General features: G+C 39.2%; 3 protein-coding genes across 4 annotated transcripts; 1 reads left to right on the forward strand and 2 right to left on the reverse strand.

The window, feature by feature from the left end:
• Positions 1-266: 266 nt before the first annotated feature.
• On the reverse strand, positions 267-8,263 carry foxj2 (forkhead box J2). Of its 2 annotated transcripts, none has more exons than XM_032555726.1 (10): positions 7,941-8,263; positions 7,272-7,629; positions 7,112-7,186; positions 6,902-7,003; positions 3,970-4,077; positions 3,449-3,890; positions 3,158-3,364; positions 2,934-3,035; positions 2,017-2,349; positions 267-774 (listed from the first exon to the last, which is right to left on the reverse strand). In XM_032555726.1, the coding sequence occupies exons 2-10, from the start codon at positions 7,599-7,601 to the stop codon at positions 665-667; spliced, it is 1,809 nt and encodes a 602-aa protein (XP_032411617.1). In that variant the 5' UTR covers positions 7,602-7,629; positions 7,941-8,263; the 3' UTR covers positions 267-664. The 2 variants fall into 2 exon arrangements, with proteins under 2 accessions (XP_032411617.1, XP_032411609.1); XM_032555718.1 differs by having other exon boundaries at positions 267-777.
• A 134-nt stretch (positions 8,264-8,397) lies between these two features.
• Positions 8,398-12,109, reverse strand: isoc2 (isochorismatase domain containing 2). Its single transcript, XM_032555754.1, has 6 exons — positions 11,755-12,109; positions 11,036-11,160; positions 10,650-10,862; positions 10,427-10,497; positions 10,228-10,345; positions 8,398-8,549 (listed from the first exon to the last, which is right to left on the reverse strand). Coding segments are annotated over exons 1-6 (594 nt in total). The 5' UTR covers positions 11,756-12,109; the 3' UTR covers positions 8,398-8,483.
• Positions 12,103-15,052, forward strand: atg12 (ATG12 autophagy related 12 homolog (S. cerevisiae)). The gene is made up of 4 exons (XM_032555763.1): positions 12,103-12,268; positions 13,233-13,369; positions 13,468-13,530; positions 14,888-15,052. The coding sequence occupies exons 1-4, from the start codon at positions 12,121-12,123 to the stop codon at positions 14,945-14,947; spliced, it is 408 nt and encodes a 135-aa protein (XP_032411654.1). The 5' UTR covers positions 12,103-12,120; the 3' UTR covers positions 14,948-15,052.
• The last annotated feature ends 572 nt before the right edge of the window (positions 15,053-15,624 follow it).

Genomic DNA, 15,624 nt, shown 5'->3' on the forward strand with positions numbered 1-15,624 from the left:
CACATGTGATGATATGTAAGGTTGGATTTTAAATGAGGTATTTTATGGGTCATGTAATTTCTCTGCCAATCTTTTATTTTTAATTACCTATTTCAGCTGGGATACCTGGCGTTCAGGCAACCCAAAGCAACACTGTCCTCATGTGTCATCCTCTTTTCCTTTGTAAAGGGAGCTTCAGCCGATGCTTCTTTAAAGAAACAATTATTTCATTGAGTGAACGGAGACAACACAGGGACATGAAAACATGCTCCATAGTGCTCTTTTAATTTAGCTGGATGAATTTATTATTTTATATCAAGAGAAGTATCTTTTATTGGGTAAGTTTGACTTTTGGGTGGTGTCAACTGTGAACATTCACATTTGAAAAGAAAAATGGAGAAAAAAAAATCTACAGAAATTTATGAAATAAAACAGAAACAGGGAGTGTGTGTGTTTCATGACTTCTGTATTTGGGGGGAGGGGGAAAATCTAACATATGAAGCCATTTACCCACAAAAGATAAACAATAGAATTTTACAGCCTATGAATTTAAAAGAAAACAAACATAAAACTCTTAAGATTCAGTCATTAGTGACAAACCTGATCCCAGACTTGCTGTCAGGGAAACAGGAAGTGAAATATTTGGTGTTTTTTTTTTTTTTCCTCCATCACAAGAAAGCGAGGCTCAAAGGATGAGAGAGTCCCAGTCAAAGTCATCCTGGAACTCCTCACTGTTGCTGTGCAGGTTCTTCAGTGGAGGACGCTGTCGTGGCGCCACAGGCTGAGGATGGATCCCTGCTGAGACGTAAAAGGGAAACATGAACTGAAACATGAACTGACCTCAAAGGAAGTGTGAGATTTAAAAAAAAATTATTTCTAATTAACTTCTCCTTTTCAATTGTCGCAGTGACAAACCTACTTTCAGTTTTCACAAGGAAAAAATAGCCAAAGGGATGCATCAACACGTCCAGAACCCTTCAAAAAGTTAATTTATTTGGGCAATTCAATGTAATTTCATACATTTTGATGCATTTATTTCTTTTCAAATAATGAGTCATAGTTAATGAAAACCTCAAACTCAGTTTCTCAGAAAATTAAAGTATAACTGGGCAGATAAAAAAAAAATAATTATTTAACAGTTATGGATAAGACAATGTGCGAGTAGATTCAGCAATGCCCTCTACAAGAAAGCAAAGCCACAAAAAGGTAAGATGGATTTATCCAAGGATATTAGGAGAAAGTTGAATGCAAGAAAGTGGAGACATAAACATATCTCCACTTTCTTTGCAACATTGTAATTTGAAATATTTTTTTAAGAAATGGACAAAATGCTAAAGCTCATGGAGACATATAAACATAAAGTGTCCTCAAAATTAACGATGTTCATAATCAAAAATATTTTTCCAAAATAGTGCAACACCTTCTGACCTTTTGCTCTTTATGGTATTGAGTTGGAATAAAAGTGTAGATTCTCTTCATTCTGTTGGGATTTTACAGTGAATACTACTTAAATGATACATTGACTGAAGGGACCAAAACTGCCTATGTTTGGATCTATGAACTGCTTACCAAGAGTAATATCTCTGGGAGTGAGAATGGTTTGTTTGGAAAGGTTTGTAACTCTTGAGTCACTAAGGGTTTTCCTTAGCAAAAGCATAGCAATGAGGTTTGGATAAATTGAGTCCATTTTTGTCAACAATTTTCTTAAAACAAATTGTAATTTCTGACCAATAGATAAAATATGTTTGCCGTAATTGCTTGATAGCTTGAATAACTTCTCTAACTTAAAATATATGGAAGTACTTTGGTTTCAAAGAGCACAACGATTGAGAAGGTCCTTTATATTGGAAAATTGTTTGAATAAAAGTTATGAAATGTGTGAAATTTGAATGGTTGAAATAGGAAGAGAGAAAAAAAAGCATCTCAATCTTCCAAATGTTTTACATTTTGTGTGTAAAAAAAAGCCAACAAGGGTGATAAAGGGTCAAGATTTCCTTGAAGCTTCCCTAAAATCAGCTTAAAATGTCTGCTACTCACCAGCTGCGTTTGCCAGATGTGGTCTCTGTAGAGCAGGTCCCTGCATGGGTGGGGGTCTCCGGGGCAGCTGGGTGCCATTAGTGGGAGGGAGAGTGGTGGGGTAGGGCAGGGGAGAGGGGTGAGTGAGGCTGTTGAGGGTCGGAGGAGGGTTGGACGTCAGCGGCGATGGCTGCAGGAAGTGAGGTGCACCGTGGGTAACTGGGGAGTTGTTTCCAGGACTGATCATGCCTTTCTGAGAAAAGAAGCGGTTCAGAGAGTCGCAGAGGGAGGTGAAGAGGCCGGGGTCGAGGGCCCAGTCACAGAGCTCAGCCTGCTTCATGCTCTCCAGGAGGTCTGGGACACAGAAAATAAAGACGCCTTTGTTAAAATACAGAAGATCAGGTGACTTGTACTTCAATAAGTACAACAAAACCTTTGATTCAATTTCTGAAATGAATCAGCTGTTCACAAAAGAAAGATAATAAAGAAATAATCTATAAAATCCTGTATCCTGTATTCAGTTACGTATACTTGAATAACTGTTCGGGGGAGGGGGGGGTACTTCAAGGAGTAGTTTTACTATAACATGCGTTATAGTATCATTGCTGTTACTTGAGTAAAATTTGTAAGTATTCTACTCTCCTCTGGCCATAATCACCAAAATAAACATACATAAACACTATAAACGTATCGCTGTATGTGATGAAGCTCTCTATGCATTTCAGTTTATGAACTGAATTACTAAAAGAAATATCCTTTTCATTACATCTTGATTGGTTTGACGGTGTTGTGAGCATTGACGAGAGAACATCTGGAGGCAGATATCCCAGAACCTTGTTATGTAAATCAAAAGCTCTTCCATGACAGGAGGGGACAATGTTGTTTTGAAAATGTTGTGAACTGGCCCTTTAAATCAGATTGTGGCGAGCAGCACAGACCTGGGTGACTGGACAAGTCTATGTTTGCCCAGTCCAGATTGCTGGCGATGCGGAAGCTCTCCTTCAGCGAATCTGTGTTACTGAACCAATCGGCTGGCACCGCTGCAGGGGGAGAAGGGAGGGAGGGAAATGGTCAAAACTTAAAATACTTTTAGTTTTAGTCATGTCGCAGGTTTTATTAGCGTTAGATAATCTTTGGGTCGAGATATTAATGTGAGACTCACTGAGTTGCGAAATGCGCTCCGACTCTGCAGGATGTGGAGCTTGCATGGCCGCTGCAGCTGCTACAGTCGGTGGACCTGCAACCGGTTGTTGACCTGCAACTGGTGGTGCAGTCAGCGCAGGCGTGGGGTGAGGGGAGAACGGCGGCAGCGTGGGAGTGTGAAGAGGCGTAGTGTCGTTACTGGGAACAAGCAGGGGAGCGACGTCCGCTTCAGGGAAAAGAAAACAAGTGATTCCTCCGAGTCGCTCATGTGTGTCGTGCTTGTGCGTCTTGAACGGGCCTGCATACTCACAGATGGAGCCTCCCCTCTCACGCATCGTCTTGAAAAGGGACTTGAAGGAAGCGTACAGGTCCGGTATGTTCAGATCCTCGAAGGAGAAGCGCAGAGGAGGATCGGCAGTGTGGTGCCCCGAACCCGCCGGAGGTGGGGCTACGGCGGGGCAGGAGGAGCTGGGACCAGACACGGTGCAAACGGGTGTAGAGTTGGAAGTGCAGGAAAAAGTGGAAACAGGCAGAGGGCCTGAGTTGGCGGGAAAGGACAGGACTGAGTTAGAATAAGAGGGAGCAGCTGCAGACGCTGCAGGGACAGAAAAGGTGGAGCCAGGTGGGAGGGGAGGAGGGAAGGAATTGATGGATGACATGGGGGCTGCTGGCGGGAGCTCAGCTGATTGAGAAACAGATAAATGAGAGGCAGGTAGAGCGGAGGCATGGGCTGACATGTAGGGCGACGGTTCCTGCGAAGACGAAGATGAGACTTCTATGCAAAACCCGTCAAACATGGCTGTAATATGAGCTGGAATGACGCGAGTCTACCTCGTGTGGGGGAGGAGATGGAGGGTGGTGGGTGGGTCTGACTGGGGACGCGTTGAACTGGTGGGGAGAGGGCCCTTTCACCGCTGCCACCTTTGCAGGTGGAGGAATCTGTAAAAGCACAGAATCAGTCTTTAAGCATGGAAAAGAAGAGGAAATCCCACAGGAATGCAGCATTACAGCATACACAGAACAAAACAAAAACAACAACAGAGTTGAGTCTGCGCTCAGGTCCTACACCCACGCTCTGAATGCAGAGCAGAAAACAGTGACTAACCTCCAAAACCTGTTCACAGGCTGACAATCTCTTCCGTTAAAAAAAGCACAGGAATATTATTTCACACCAGGAAAAGTGAAGGAAAAGCTCTTAAAGCGTATCTCTGAGACGCAGTGAGGAGTGAGCATCAGATCTGGATGTACTGCTGTAGCTGTTTTAGTCATCAAAACAACCATTTAAATCATTCCTTGTATTTTACTTTTTATGGAAACAATATTTGAAATTGTTTTCGATTTTAAATATTTGAAACAATATACATAACAGTCGGAGTTGGGTAGTAACTAGTTGTATTTACTTGAGTAGCATTTTGGAAAAGTTCTACTCTTAGTATTTTTACTATGCTGCATTTTTTACTTTTACTTGAGTACTTTTATTATGAAGTATTGATACTCTTATTTGAGTAGACTGTCTGGGTACTCCACTTTAACCAAAAAGGCACCAGACACAGACTGGTGCCTGGACGATGCAGTTTTTGCTAAAGTCTCCTACGTTTTAAGTTAAAGAATTTGATTTGGAAAACTGTTTATTTTGCCTGAATTTATTTTGCAATTCATTATTTATATAAATTATCTTTAATATGTCCTCTAAAATATCAATATTTTGCATGACTTTGTATTGTGATCTGTCTGATGATATAATTTTTAAGCATAAATGATCGATGATTTGATCAGCTACTCAGTATTTGAGTGCCATTTATACCAAGTACTTTTTTACTCTAACTGGAGGGATTTCTTGGATGGCTACGTTTTACTCTTACTTGAGTAAAACCATGTTGAAGTAGCGCTACTCTTACGTGAGTACAATTTTTTAGCATATTTTCAGTAGCAAGTGAAATTGTATAATTATCCCAGTCCAAGAAGGAAACTACACAAAGACTGAGCCCTGCTAATCTATTTCAGCCACTTGTTTCCAGGATCTTCTGGTCATGATCCATATCTATTGACCACAGGCGAAGGTCAGAATAAAGACAGACTGGTAAACTGAGAGGTTCACTAATTAACTCAGCTCTTTTTCACCACAACAAACTGTAGCAGTGTCCACATTACTGCAGACGAACAATCAACCTGTTAATACAATTCCCGCTACCGTGGATTGTGACCCAGGCCCTCTGATACTTTGAGGCAGAGGCTGACCTCTGACCCAATGGGAGCAGTTCGCCTTCCCATGGTTAAGCGCAGTGACTGCAGAATTAGAGACGACCGTCTCTTTTCAGAATCGCCACCGTAATGTGGTGAAGGGGTTTGAGTTCAGGGTTCAGACTTGAATAGGAAATGAGTGCGACTCCTAGGTCAGCAAAGTCTGTCCACTAGTTGAATTCAGTTTCCATGGTAACAGAATATAAGCAAGAACTTCTGTGTGCAAAAGTCTTGAGTCAGTTTTATGCGGTGGTAATCACAAACTTTCTTTAGTCTTTGGCTTCATTTTACTCATAATTTAGCAAAAATAAATCAACTTCTGCATTTATGCCTTTATATATGACCACATCTTGAACCAGAAAGTAGTTGAATGACATCATAGCCGCCACACATTAACACTAGAGGACGAAACTAGACTCAGAAAAGGCAGAAAAACTCAAAAGAAAAACTATGAAAGACCCTCAGGAAGCCTTTTGAAATCTGAGCGGAAAAATAAAGGATTTTGTTCTATAACACATCTATAAAATTGATCTGCAAAACATGAGCAATTAAAGATCTTTCAATTTAATGGTATTGATTAAAAAAAAGACATTCCAAATCATTGTGGGTTTCTGTAAGGTCTTACGGCACAGGTGTCAAACTCAAGGCCCAGGGGACGAATCTGGCCCGTCGTAGCTTTTAATGTGGCCCACTGGAGTCCAGAGAGTCACATTAAGAACTACATACAAGCCTTCAAAAATAGTTTTGTGCTTAATTATTATTTTATCAATCAAATCAAAGTAGTTCTAATTTCTTTTGTGCCAAATTACAACAACATGAAAAGATGTTTAATACTGTCTAATTTTAAGCAGTAGTCGTCAAGTGAAGAGACACTTATTTCCTAATATTTTACGTTTGATAATAGGTACGTTATCAACACATCATGGCACAACCGGCCCTTTGAGAACATCCATGGTCTTGATATGACCCAAATAAAAATTTGTTTGACACCCCTGTGTTAAGGGGCTTCGCTGGTTTAATGGGCTTTGTAAAGAAAGATTTAGACATTATTACAGCCCCAAAATGAAATATATATGTACAGTACAGACCAAAAGTTTGGACACACCTTTTAATTCAATGAGTTTCCTTTATTTTCATGATTATTGACATTGTAGATTCACACTGAAGGCATCAAAACTATGAATAACACATGTGGAAATATGCACTAAACAAAAAAGTGTAAAACAACTGAAAATACCCCTTATATTCTAGTTTCTTCAAAGTAGCAACCTTTAGCTGTGATTACTGCTTTGCACACACTCTGCATTTTCTTGATGAGCTTCAAGAGGTAGTCACCTGAAATGGTTTTCACTTCATAGGTGTGCCCTGTCAGGTTAATAAGTGGGATTTCTTGCCTTATAAATAGTCATGAAAATAAAGAAAACCCATTGAATTAGAAGGTGTGTCCAAACTTTTGATCTGTACTGTATGTATGAATAAAACATGAGTAATGTATAGATGGAATAATTAAGATCAACCGTACATGCTGAAGCTCCTCTTCCTCGTCTTCCTCAGGATAGGGGCGCTTTGGAGCCCTTGCGGGACTCATGGACTCTGGAGGCCCATCCATCGTCCAATAGGAGCCCTGGAAATACAGGATTAGGATTTTATTTTTTTTCCAAAACCATTTCTTTATCTTATAAAATGAACATTCCCACATAAGCGTGTTAAGTGACAGCATCAAAGAGCCCACCTTGCCGGGGTCATTCTGTGGCCGAGGAACTTTCCTGAAGCATTTGTTCAGGGACAGATTGTGTCTGATGGAGTTCTGTTGAGATCAAGAAGACTCAAGTTATATCCAATACAGTTAGGATAATGTTACACTTTAGTATCATGTGGATGGTAGAGCTTGCCTTCCAGCCTCGGCCGACTCGGCTGTAATAAGGAAAAGTGTTGCTTATCCAGGTGTAGATGTCGTTTAAGCTCAGCTTCCTCTCTGGTGCAGCTGCTATCGCCATGGCTATGAGGGTCGCGTAGCTGTGGGGGGGTTTCCCTTTGCAGTTTGATGGCAAGGGGCTCGGGACTGACGGCACAAAGTCGCCCCTCTCCCTCCCTCTGTCTCTCTTTCTCTCTCTCTCCCCTCCTCCTACCCCTCCTCTCTCTTTCCCCGAGCGCAGGCTGCTGATTCCCAGTTTGGGCAGCCAGTCAATGCTGGTGAGACTGGAGTCCAAGTCAGAAGACATTTCTTTTCTTATTTCCTCTGTCCAGGATCTGGAGGACCAAAGCACACAGTACTGGATTAACATTCTCTACAAAGTTCTTTTTTTTTTTTGAACAAACAGTGACCGGTCAGAGAGGAGATGCCCGTCATCCTGAACTATGAGAGACTCGGCTGCTCTGTTCCCGTTCCTCCAGCCAGCTTCTCTTACAAAACAGTTTAGCTCACACACAAGACACACTGTGCTGCTCTGAGAACTTTCAGTCGACAAGCAAAGACACGGTGAGCGTATGCAGTCATGCAAGCGTGCCACCTCCACCTCTGCTTGTTGTTTTTTTGAAAGAGGAAGGCCGACTTTGCTTACCTTTCTTTGGTCACTCGAGGCCCGGGGCCTTGAGAAGTGTTAATATTTTATGCTGTCATCAGCTGTGCACGTCTGCTGTCAAACTGGCGCCTTCCCTCCACCGTCGGATCTCCCTCCTCAGCGCAGCAGCGTCCTCCAGGAAACCGATCACACCTTCCGTTTGAGAAAGTTTGTGTAACTTTGAAGAAATATACACAAAATACTAATCGGAGAGCTTCCTTTTTCTCTCCTTCTGCCCTTCCCCTCCCTTTCTGACTTTACCAGAAAGACGTCACTCACTCCTCCCCCGGTGTGAGCTCACTTTCTGCTCCCGCCTCTGGGAGAAGGTCCCTCCTCCTGGGCCTGTCAGGTTTGCATTGCAAAGAAACACGTGAACTTTGCACCACACTAAGTCAACACATCACATATGTGGAGGGTGGACTGACTGAGACAAGGACAAAACCACAGGACAGAGGAGTTACAGCAAAAGCAATGTTTTATTGAAGTCCCTGTGTTAAAAACAGAGGGTTGTACAGTGGAAAGTAACAACATGAGGCGATCCCTCTACAGAGCGCTGAAGAAGGCGAGGAGGCCGGTGTCAGGAGACGGCTGGGTCAAGAGCTTCTGGATCTGCCAACAAAGATCAACATTTGTTATTTGAACATAGTCATAAATCCAGCTTGTATAAAAAAAATAGTCTAAAGAGATATTAAAACTGTTATTCTCTGGATATCGATTTTTCAGTTTTTGGTTTTTACTTATCAGGACATGATCAAAGATCTCTCCATTACCAGGCTGTAAAATGACCACTCAGCGTAAAAAAAAGCCCCCCACCATCCTGCTGCTTATTAAACAAAAATGAAGTAAATACAGAAAAACAGTGAGTGAAAACCTCAGCTGATTATTATATTTAGCAGCAGTCACTTGCAGGAGTTGTTTTCTATTGGATTTTCTTAGGATTAATCTCTCTTCTTAGGATTAATCTCCAGAATACGACTGAATGTGAGAATCTCTCACATTCTCAAGGAGGAATCTTTGGTCTCTTCCTGTTTATGTAACATTTGCTTCGTTGCTTGCATGACCCAGTTTCAATCAAGTTTTAGCTAAAGGAGTGATGACCTCAGATTTGACTCCAGAATACATAGAGAGCAAGACCAAATCATCATACTTCCACCACTGTGCTTATAAGTTGATATAAAGCTTTTGAGCTTATGTTCTGTGTTGCGATTTCTTTAGACGTCCTCATTTTGGTCTCATCTGACCAAAGATCAGAAAATCTTAATATGTCCTGATGAGTAAATCCCAGAATTGAAAAAATTTGCACTTTGTTCATATAGTGGCTTTATAAACTGAATTTAATATGAACTGGTGAGAACACATCTCATCATTCATTCACTGGCTTTCTAGTCATTCTAATATCAGTTCTAGGATTTTCTTGTTTAGGGTAGAGATCACTAATGAGTGATCTCATGGCCAAAAACCATTATTAGTTATTAAGAGCCACTGTGGCTCTTAATAACTTTGGTCTAAAATGCTGAAGAATTTGTGTTTTACATGGTAAGGCTAATTTTAAAAATCCAGTTTTTGTGGAATATATGAAAGGACTTTCCATAAAGAATGACAACAGTAGCACAAGGAGGAATATTGTTTTTTGGTTGCAAAGTATGTGGTTTTTTGGTATTTTTTTTTGTTTAAAAGTTTAGCTTCCCTTGAGAAATAAGGTTAATTCCTTTTGTGTAAAAGTTTGATGATTTTCTTTATCTTAAAACCTAAAAAGATGTGTTTGTATATCTTCATTAAAAAAATGTATTAAAGAAGATTTTTTGTTAAAATAAGCTAATTTGTTTCCTGTAATTTTCTTCAATCTAAAATTTTCTTTTGCTGGTAAAAAGACAAAAATGGCTCTCAAGATTGTAAAAGGTTGCTGCCCTCTCGTTTAAAATTTGACATAGTTTTAGCTTTGATTTCTTTAACTGCTCTTAACATTTACACAAATTGAAAGCCATATAATCCTCCATTCAGTTTGTTTGTGTAGATATCCTTCAGTCCAAACAAAAACTGAATTTTATCCATCTTGGTGACTTCCTGAATCATCATTTAGCGTACGTTCCTCTGCTGATGTTTCATTTTTTTGCCCTGACATTTAATTTACACAGACCCAAAGTAGCTTTTGTGTTTTCAAGCAAGTTTTGTATCCTTTATTCCTATTCTTTAGCATGTTGAATATAATTTCTTTAAATTAAATAATATATTAATATCCAGCTGTTTGGCTTAAATGTGAAGCGTGTTGAGCAGATGTAATCAGGACCTCCTTAAAGTTGGGGTGTTTGGCGTCCTGAACGAGCTGCAGCAGGACGGCCTCTGTGGTGGTGAGGTAAGCCCCGCTTTGCTTAATTCGGGACAAAGCAAACAACCGATCCGTCTGGCTGCGGAGTGAAGCATAAGTATTAGGCTAAATATTATGCATATACAGAATGCAAGTGGAAGAAAGGAAAATCGACAGATACCTCCTGGAGGAAACGGCATCAGCCACAATATGGACCTCCATTCCCTTCTCAATAAGGTCATATGTAGTACACTGAGCAAAAGGAGGGAAGATTTTTTAATACTTTAATCAGAAAATATAACTAGCATACTTACTCTTTCCAGCTTCCTTTCATTATTATCAACATTAAAATAAGTCTAAAGTCTGTAGTCTAAATATGATGCAAAAACAAAAATATTAATTACAGCAATGCAGGCATGTGCTTCTATTCCACACAGAATGGCTTGTTTAGGGCTCCCCAGAGCCTTCAGCTCCTTCTCCACTTCTTCTATGATCATAGTGAAAGAGGTCTTAGCATGAGCGGTCAGATCCCCTGCCCCCAGCTCGGGCACGGTGGGTCCCAGGCCTTTAGGGTACTGCTCTGTCAAGATGGTGGGGATGCCCAGAATACGACAAGCCTGCAGGAGCAGTTCAAGGTTAGAGGCGACAAATGACTACAAATTAACAACAAATAACAGCAATAACTCTCTGAAGAATTATGAATTAACAACAACATTTAATTTCCCTTTGGGATCAATAAAGTGCTTTTGAATTTGAATTGAATTAAAATGAGTTGATCGGTATTAACAACCTGGAGGACCCGGGCTGCGTTGCTAACGATGTTGGTGAACTGGAAGATGTTGGGTCTGAACTTCTCCTGCATGTCACACAGGAAGAGGACAGCATCCTTGGTGGAGAGCCTGCCGATGTTTGCCACTGCAACAAAGACATTGCAATCTAAGAAATATAACATCTGGCAACACTACCATTACACATCAAGCAAATTTCAGTGTATTTGTTGGAATTGTACATGTTCAGGCCGCATGAAGTAGTGTATAGCTGTGAAATGAAAGGAAAATCATTCAAAATGTTCATTTTTTTTTTATTTTTACAGATAAAAATCTAATAAGTAAGAAACGCACTTGTATTAACTCCCCCTGAGTCGATACTTTCTAGAAGCATCTTTTGCTTTAGTTGCAGCAACCCTTTTGGAGTACCTCTCCATCAGCTCTGTACATTCAGAGACTGACAGTTTTGCTCCGTTTATGTTCATAAGCAGAAATGTTCTCAGTCAGGTCTGAGAAAAAACTTATACCAAAATGAATGCAAGGTCGTAGTTCTTGTTCTGCAAAGTAGCCACTTGTAGATATCTGCAAATATTGTTTTTAAAAAAACTAAATACTATAGTTTTTAACTCAAATACTGTGTATAACTTTTTTTTTCAGTGCGTCATTGCATAACCAAAGAAAAGAAGCGATAAAAAAAGCAGCTGTGATCCTAAAATGATTTATCAAAAGTAATGCGACTTACTGTTTCTGTGCTGAAGTGAGCAGGATGGGTGACAGGTTCAAGGGGACAGTAAAAACATCAACTACCAGGTTAAAGTATTATTTCCCATGTGACGCGTCCTGAAGGGAAATATCTACAAATTAGTTGCAAGAAAAAGTGGAAGTACTTGAACGCCGAACATAAACAGCCGATAATGCTAACCGAAGAATGAAAAACGTCTGCAAAACAGACATGCAACATACAAATAAAATACCTGAAACTAACCACGATTATCGGGAAATACACGGAACACAAGGCTCTACAATAAGCCCACCCCCTTTCAAATAATAATGGCAAATAGAATTGCCTATTGCTCAGATTGACGTCCCTTTCAACCAATAGCAGGGAATGTTTGCTGCAGCTAGGTTTGCTGAGCTGAGTGAAACCAAAGTACAGCTAAAGATGTCCGACAATGCTGAGTCTCCAACAGAAACACAGAAAGAAGAACTACATTCACCGTCAGAAAACTCCGCGACCAGTGAGGAGAAGAAAAAAAGTAAGGACGCCGAACAGATTTGACGCGAGTTACAAACAATTGCTTATTTGTTGTTGACATGTCTTGCTAACGCTAACAGTGTGTTTTTTTTGAGTGGATGACGTAGATGATAATTGACAGAAGTTTCAACCAATAGGAAGAATGCATTTGTACTGTTCACCCAATGAGCTACGATATTTTAAACACGTGCTAATTTCAGTCGAGGAGGAAAGCTAATGCTATTGCTAGTAAAGGCACAGCATTTACTTGTCCATATTCTGTAAATTTAACGTTAGATTTGTAGTTCTCTGTATATTTCCAATGTAGTTTACGGCAGTTTATATAATCTTAATATTTCCTGTATGTACGTAATGTTATAATTTGTAAAATAAGATTAAAAACGTCCAGTTCGGGGTGGTTCCTCGTCAATGTTTATATTGAACACTGAAATACTTTTCTTCCTTACTGTCAGCCCTAAACATAGAACTGACAATCCTAAATACAGGAGTGTCAGTTCTAAATACGTCTGGCAGTCGTTGACTGTGGTATTTATTTCCCATTACATAGTGATTCTTCTAATTTCAATAAATTTCGCAATCAAGTATTTAAAAAAAAACATACCATGAAAATGATATATGGTAAAGCTATATGCAGCAGGGGTAGAGAAGTCCAGTTCTTGAGAGCTGATGTCCTGCAACTTTTAGATGCATCTCTGCTCCAACAACCCTGAATCAAATGGCTAAAGTCATTCACCAGCAGCCATTCAGCTCTGCAGAGACCTAGTAAGAGACCGTTCTTTTCATTCAGGTGTGTTGGAGAAGGGATGCAAGTTGACATCCACCCCTAAACATTACTGGCCTTGCAGGGGTGTTTATTGCAAAAATACATTTCCTGCTTTTCACAGGAACTGTCATAGATTTCTCGTAAACACTGTGTTGCAACAGAAGCTGGTTTCGTTAAATGTTTATTCTTTCTACTTTTACAGTCGATGTGCTGTTGAAGGCTGTGGGAGACACTCCTATAATGAAAACAAAGAAGTGGGCAGTGGACAGGGGGAGGACGGTACAGTCCCTCTCTCAGTTCATTTCTCGCTTCCTCAAACTTGATGCCAATGAACAACTGGTGAGGATGAACTTTCTGTAGTACATTTGAAAAATATGTAAGAAATTGAGTGCTTCTGTTCTGTGAAGTCCTCACTCAGGCTGTTTGCTTTTCTTAAGTTCATCTATGTCCATCAGTCATTTGCACCATCGCCAGATCAGGAAGTGGGAGTCCTTTTTGATGTGAGTGTTTAAACACTTATAATACATTATTGGGGTATTTTTAGTGTTAATTAATTTTTTTCTTTTAACTTTAAAATATATTTTGTTGTTATTAAAACAGAATACATACAGCTAATTTCTTTATCCTGTTTCTATAGAATATTACAATATATAAACACAAACAGTATCTCAGCAGAAGGATTTTTATTTATTTTTTCTCCTCTTTATTTAAAGTGTTTAGCAATAATCTGATTTACAATTAGGATATTCTAGAAAATGTTGCAATCATTGCCAAGTGGGATTCCGGAGAAAAAAATTTAAAATGATTTATAGATGCAGTACTTTCTGATTTTTATTAGAGTTGCATTCTGGCTGCAGGGAGGAAACTACGACGGAATATTGTGGCCATTGTAGATCAAGGAAAAAATTATGTATCCATGAAGAAGTACATTTTTGCCAGAATTTACGTATTAACTTAACATATTTATAAGGAAAAAAATTATATTTTCTGATGCCAAGTTCCAAGTTTGCAAAAAAATTAGTTTTCCTTGAATAAAGGCATAAATTAACTGTATTAAGACAAAGATATTCTCTGACATTGTAAAGTCAGACATTTGTAAGAGTGAAATTAATTTAGTTTGGAAAAAATGGACTACTCTGGTCACTTTCTTTAATGTACAATGACCCTAATACTCTGTGGTAGGAACTGAATAAAAGAGGCAAAAAGAAAAAGGTTTCAGCTCTTAAATTACCCCCTTGAATGTTCTTTCTTTTTTTTTTGACAAAGAATTTACACAAAATATTTATACACACTTTTTTACTTTGCATATTTTGCTGGAACCCTTTTCACATTGACATTAATGGGGTTTTTGTCAAAAAAAAAAGAAGCAAAATTTACTTTTATTTCCTAAAAGTAATAAAAAAAGGTAAAGCCTCCAAGTGGGTGAATACTTTTTGTAGGCACTGCATATTTCCCTTTTTTGTGCCCTTCAGTATCAGTACAATGACAGAATCCCACCTGCCTGAGTTGATCAGCAGAGGGCGCATGAAGAGGGAAACTTCATAGACCAAAGCTTAAATTCTTCAGCCAGTTCTCTCAGAAGGTGACAGCGAAGGGAAAAAACACAGAGGAGCGTCGATTTTCACTTTCAGCTGCTATGCCTGTTCTTTTCATCTCGGATATTAAAATTCAAATTCAAAAATACTTTATTAATCCCAAAGGGAAATTAATTGTTGTAGCTAATTAATTCAGATTTTTCAAAGAGTTTTTGAAGATGGTGATTCTTTACATTTTCATCAAAATGCAGTTTTGTTATTTTTTAAAAATTCTCTGTCACTGATTTTATTTTGCGTTTGTCTTTTTCTCTGTCTCTCCTAGTGCTTCGGCAGCGACGGGAAGCTAATTCTTCATTATTGTAAATCTCAAGCCTGGGGTTAACTTCTTTTTTTGATGTTTAATGAATTTCTTGTATGCTCCCTCTTTCGATATTTGCTGTCTTTCAGATTGTATGTAAATGCTTTTAAATAAATAATTGCAAACATTTTTCTGTGGCCTTGTTTCTGTTTTCTTCCAACAGAAGTAAATGTTGATTCTTTTCATTCGGTTTGGGACATATTCAGAAAGATACAAAAGAAAAAAGCTTTAGAAAAGCTTACAGCTGGACTTACACCCTTAAATAGTTCATTCATCCTCAAAAACCCTTCACTGTGGCTAAATTAAAGTCATTCTGACACCAAGAAGAGAGGAGCAAAATTCCTCCATTGATCTAAGAGATCCAATACTGATGTGTGTAACAAATGTTCAAGTCAATGTTGCTTTAATTAGTTGATAGGTTTAGAGGGTAATTACTTTTTCACATAGGGCTAGGTTGATTTTAACTATTTTCCCTATTAAAATCATTTGCAAACTGCTTTCTGTAGTTACTTAGGTAATCCTTCAAGCAAAAATTAAGAGAAAGAATCTGTAAGATGGCAAACACTTCGTCACCCTGCTGTAAATCAGAAACTCAGGCTGGTGATTAAGTTGTGATGGATGTTTAAAAAAGGAAGCACCTCTGAAATTAGACCAACATGAAGAGAGGAGGCACCACAGCAACAGATGGATGCAGCAGGATT

This window comes from Xiphophorus hellerii, chromosome 3 (assembly GCF_003331165.1).
Source record: "Xiphophorus hellerii strain 12219 chromosome 3, Xiphophorus_hellerii-4.1, whole genome shotgun sequence".
Classification (NCBI taxonomy): Eukaryota; Metazoa; Chordata; class Actinopteri; order Cyprinodontiformes; family Poeciliidae; genus Xiphophorus; species Xiphophorus hellerii.

What these genes read in the sequence shown, in the direction of transcription:
- foxj2 (XM_032555718.1), bottom strand. Translation starts at nt 7,601, where the DNA reads ATGTCTTCTGACTTGGACTCCAGTCTCACCAGCATTGACTGGCTGCCC. An exon ending in GAGTCGGCCGAGGCTGGAAG is followed by an intron (nt 7,187 to 7,271) that starts GCAAGCTCTACC and finishes TGATCTCAACAG; the next exon opens with AACTCCATCAGACACAATCT. An exon ending in CACAGAATGACCCCGGCAAG is followed by an intron (nt 7,004 to 7,111) that starts GTGGGCTCTTTG and finishes CTGTATTTCCAG; the next exon opens with GGCTCCTATTGGACGATGGA.
- atg12 (XM_032555763.1), top strand. Translation starts at nt 12,121, where the DNA reads ATGTTTGCTGCAGCTAGGTTTGCTGAGCTGAGTGAAACCAAAGTACAG. An exon ending in CAGTGAGGAGAAGAAAAAAA is followed by an intron (nt 12,269 to 13,232) that starts GTAAGGACGCCG and finishes CTACTTTTACAG; the next exon opens with TCGATGTGCTGTTGAAGGCT. An exon ending in TTGATGCCAATGAACAACTG is followed by an intron (nt 13,370 to 13,467) that starts GTGAGGATGAAC and finishes GCTTTTCTTAAG; the next exon opens with TTCATCTATGTCCATCAGTC.
- isoc2 (XM_032555754.1), bottom strand. An exon ending in ACGCAGCCCGGGTCCTCCAG is followed by an intron (nt 10,863 to 11,035) that starts GTTGTTAATACC and finishes CTGCTCCTGCAG; the next exon opens with GCTTGTCGTATTCTGGGCAT. An exon ending in AAGCACATGCCTGCATTGCT is followed by an intron (nt 10,498 to 10,649) that starts GTAATTAATATT and finishes CCTTTTGCTCAG; the next exon opens with TGTACTACATATGACCTTAT.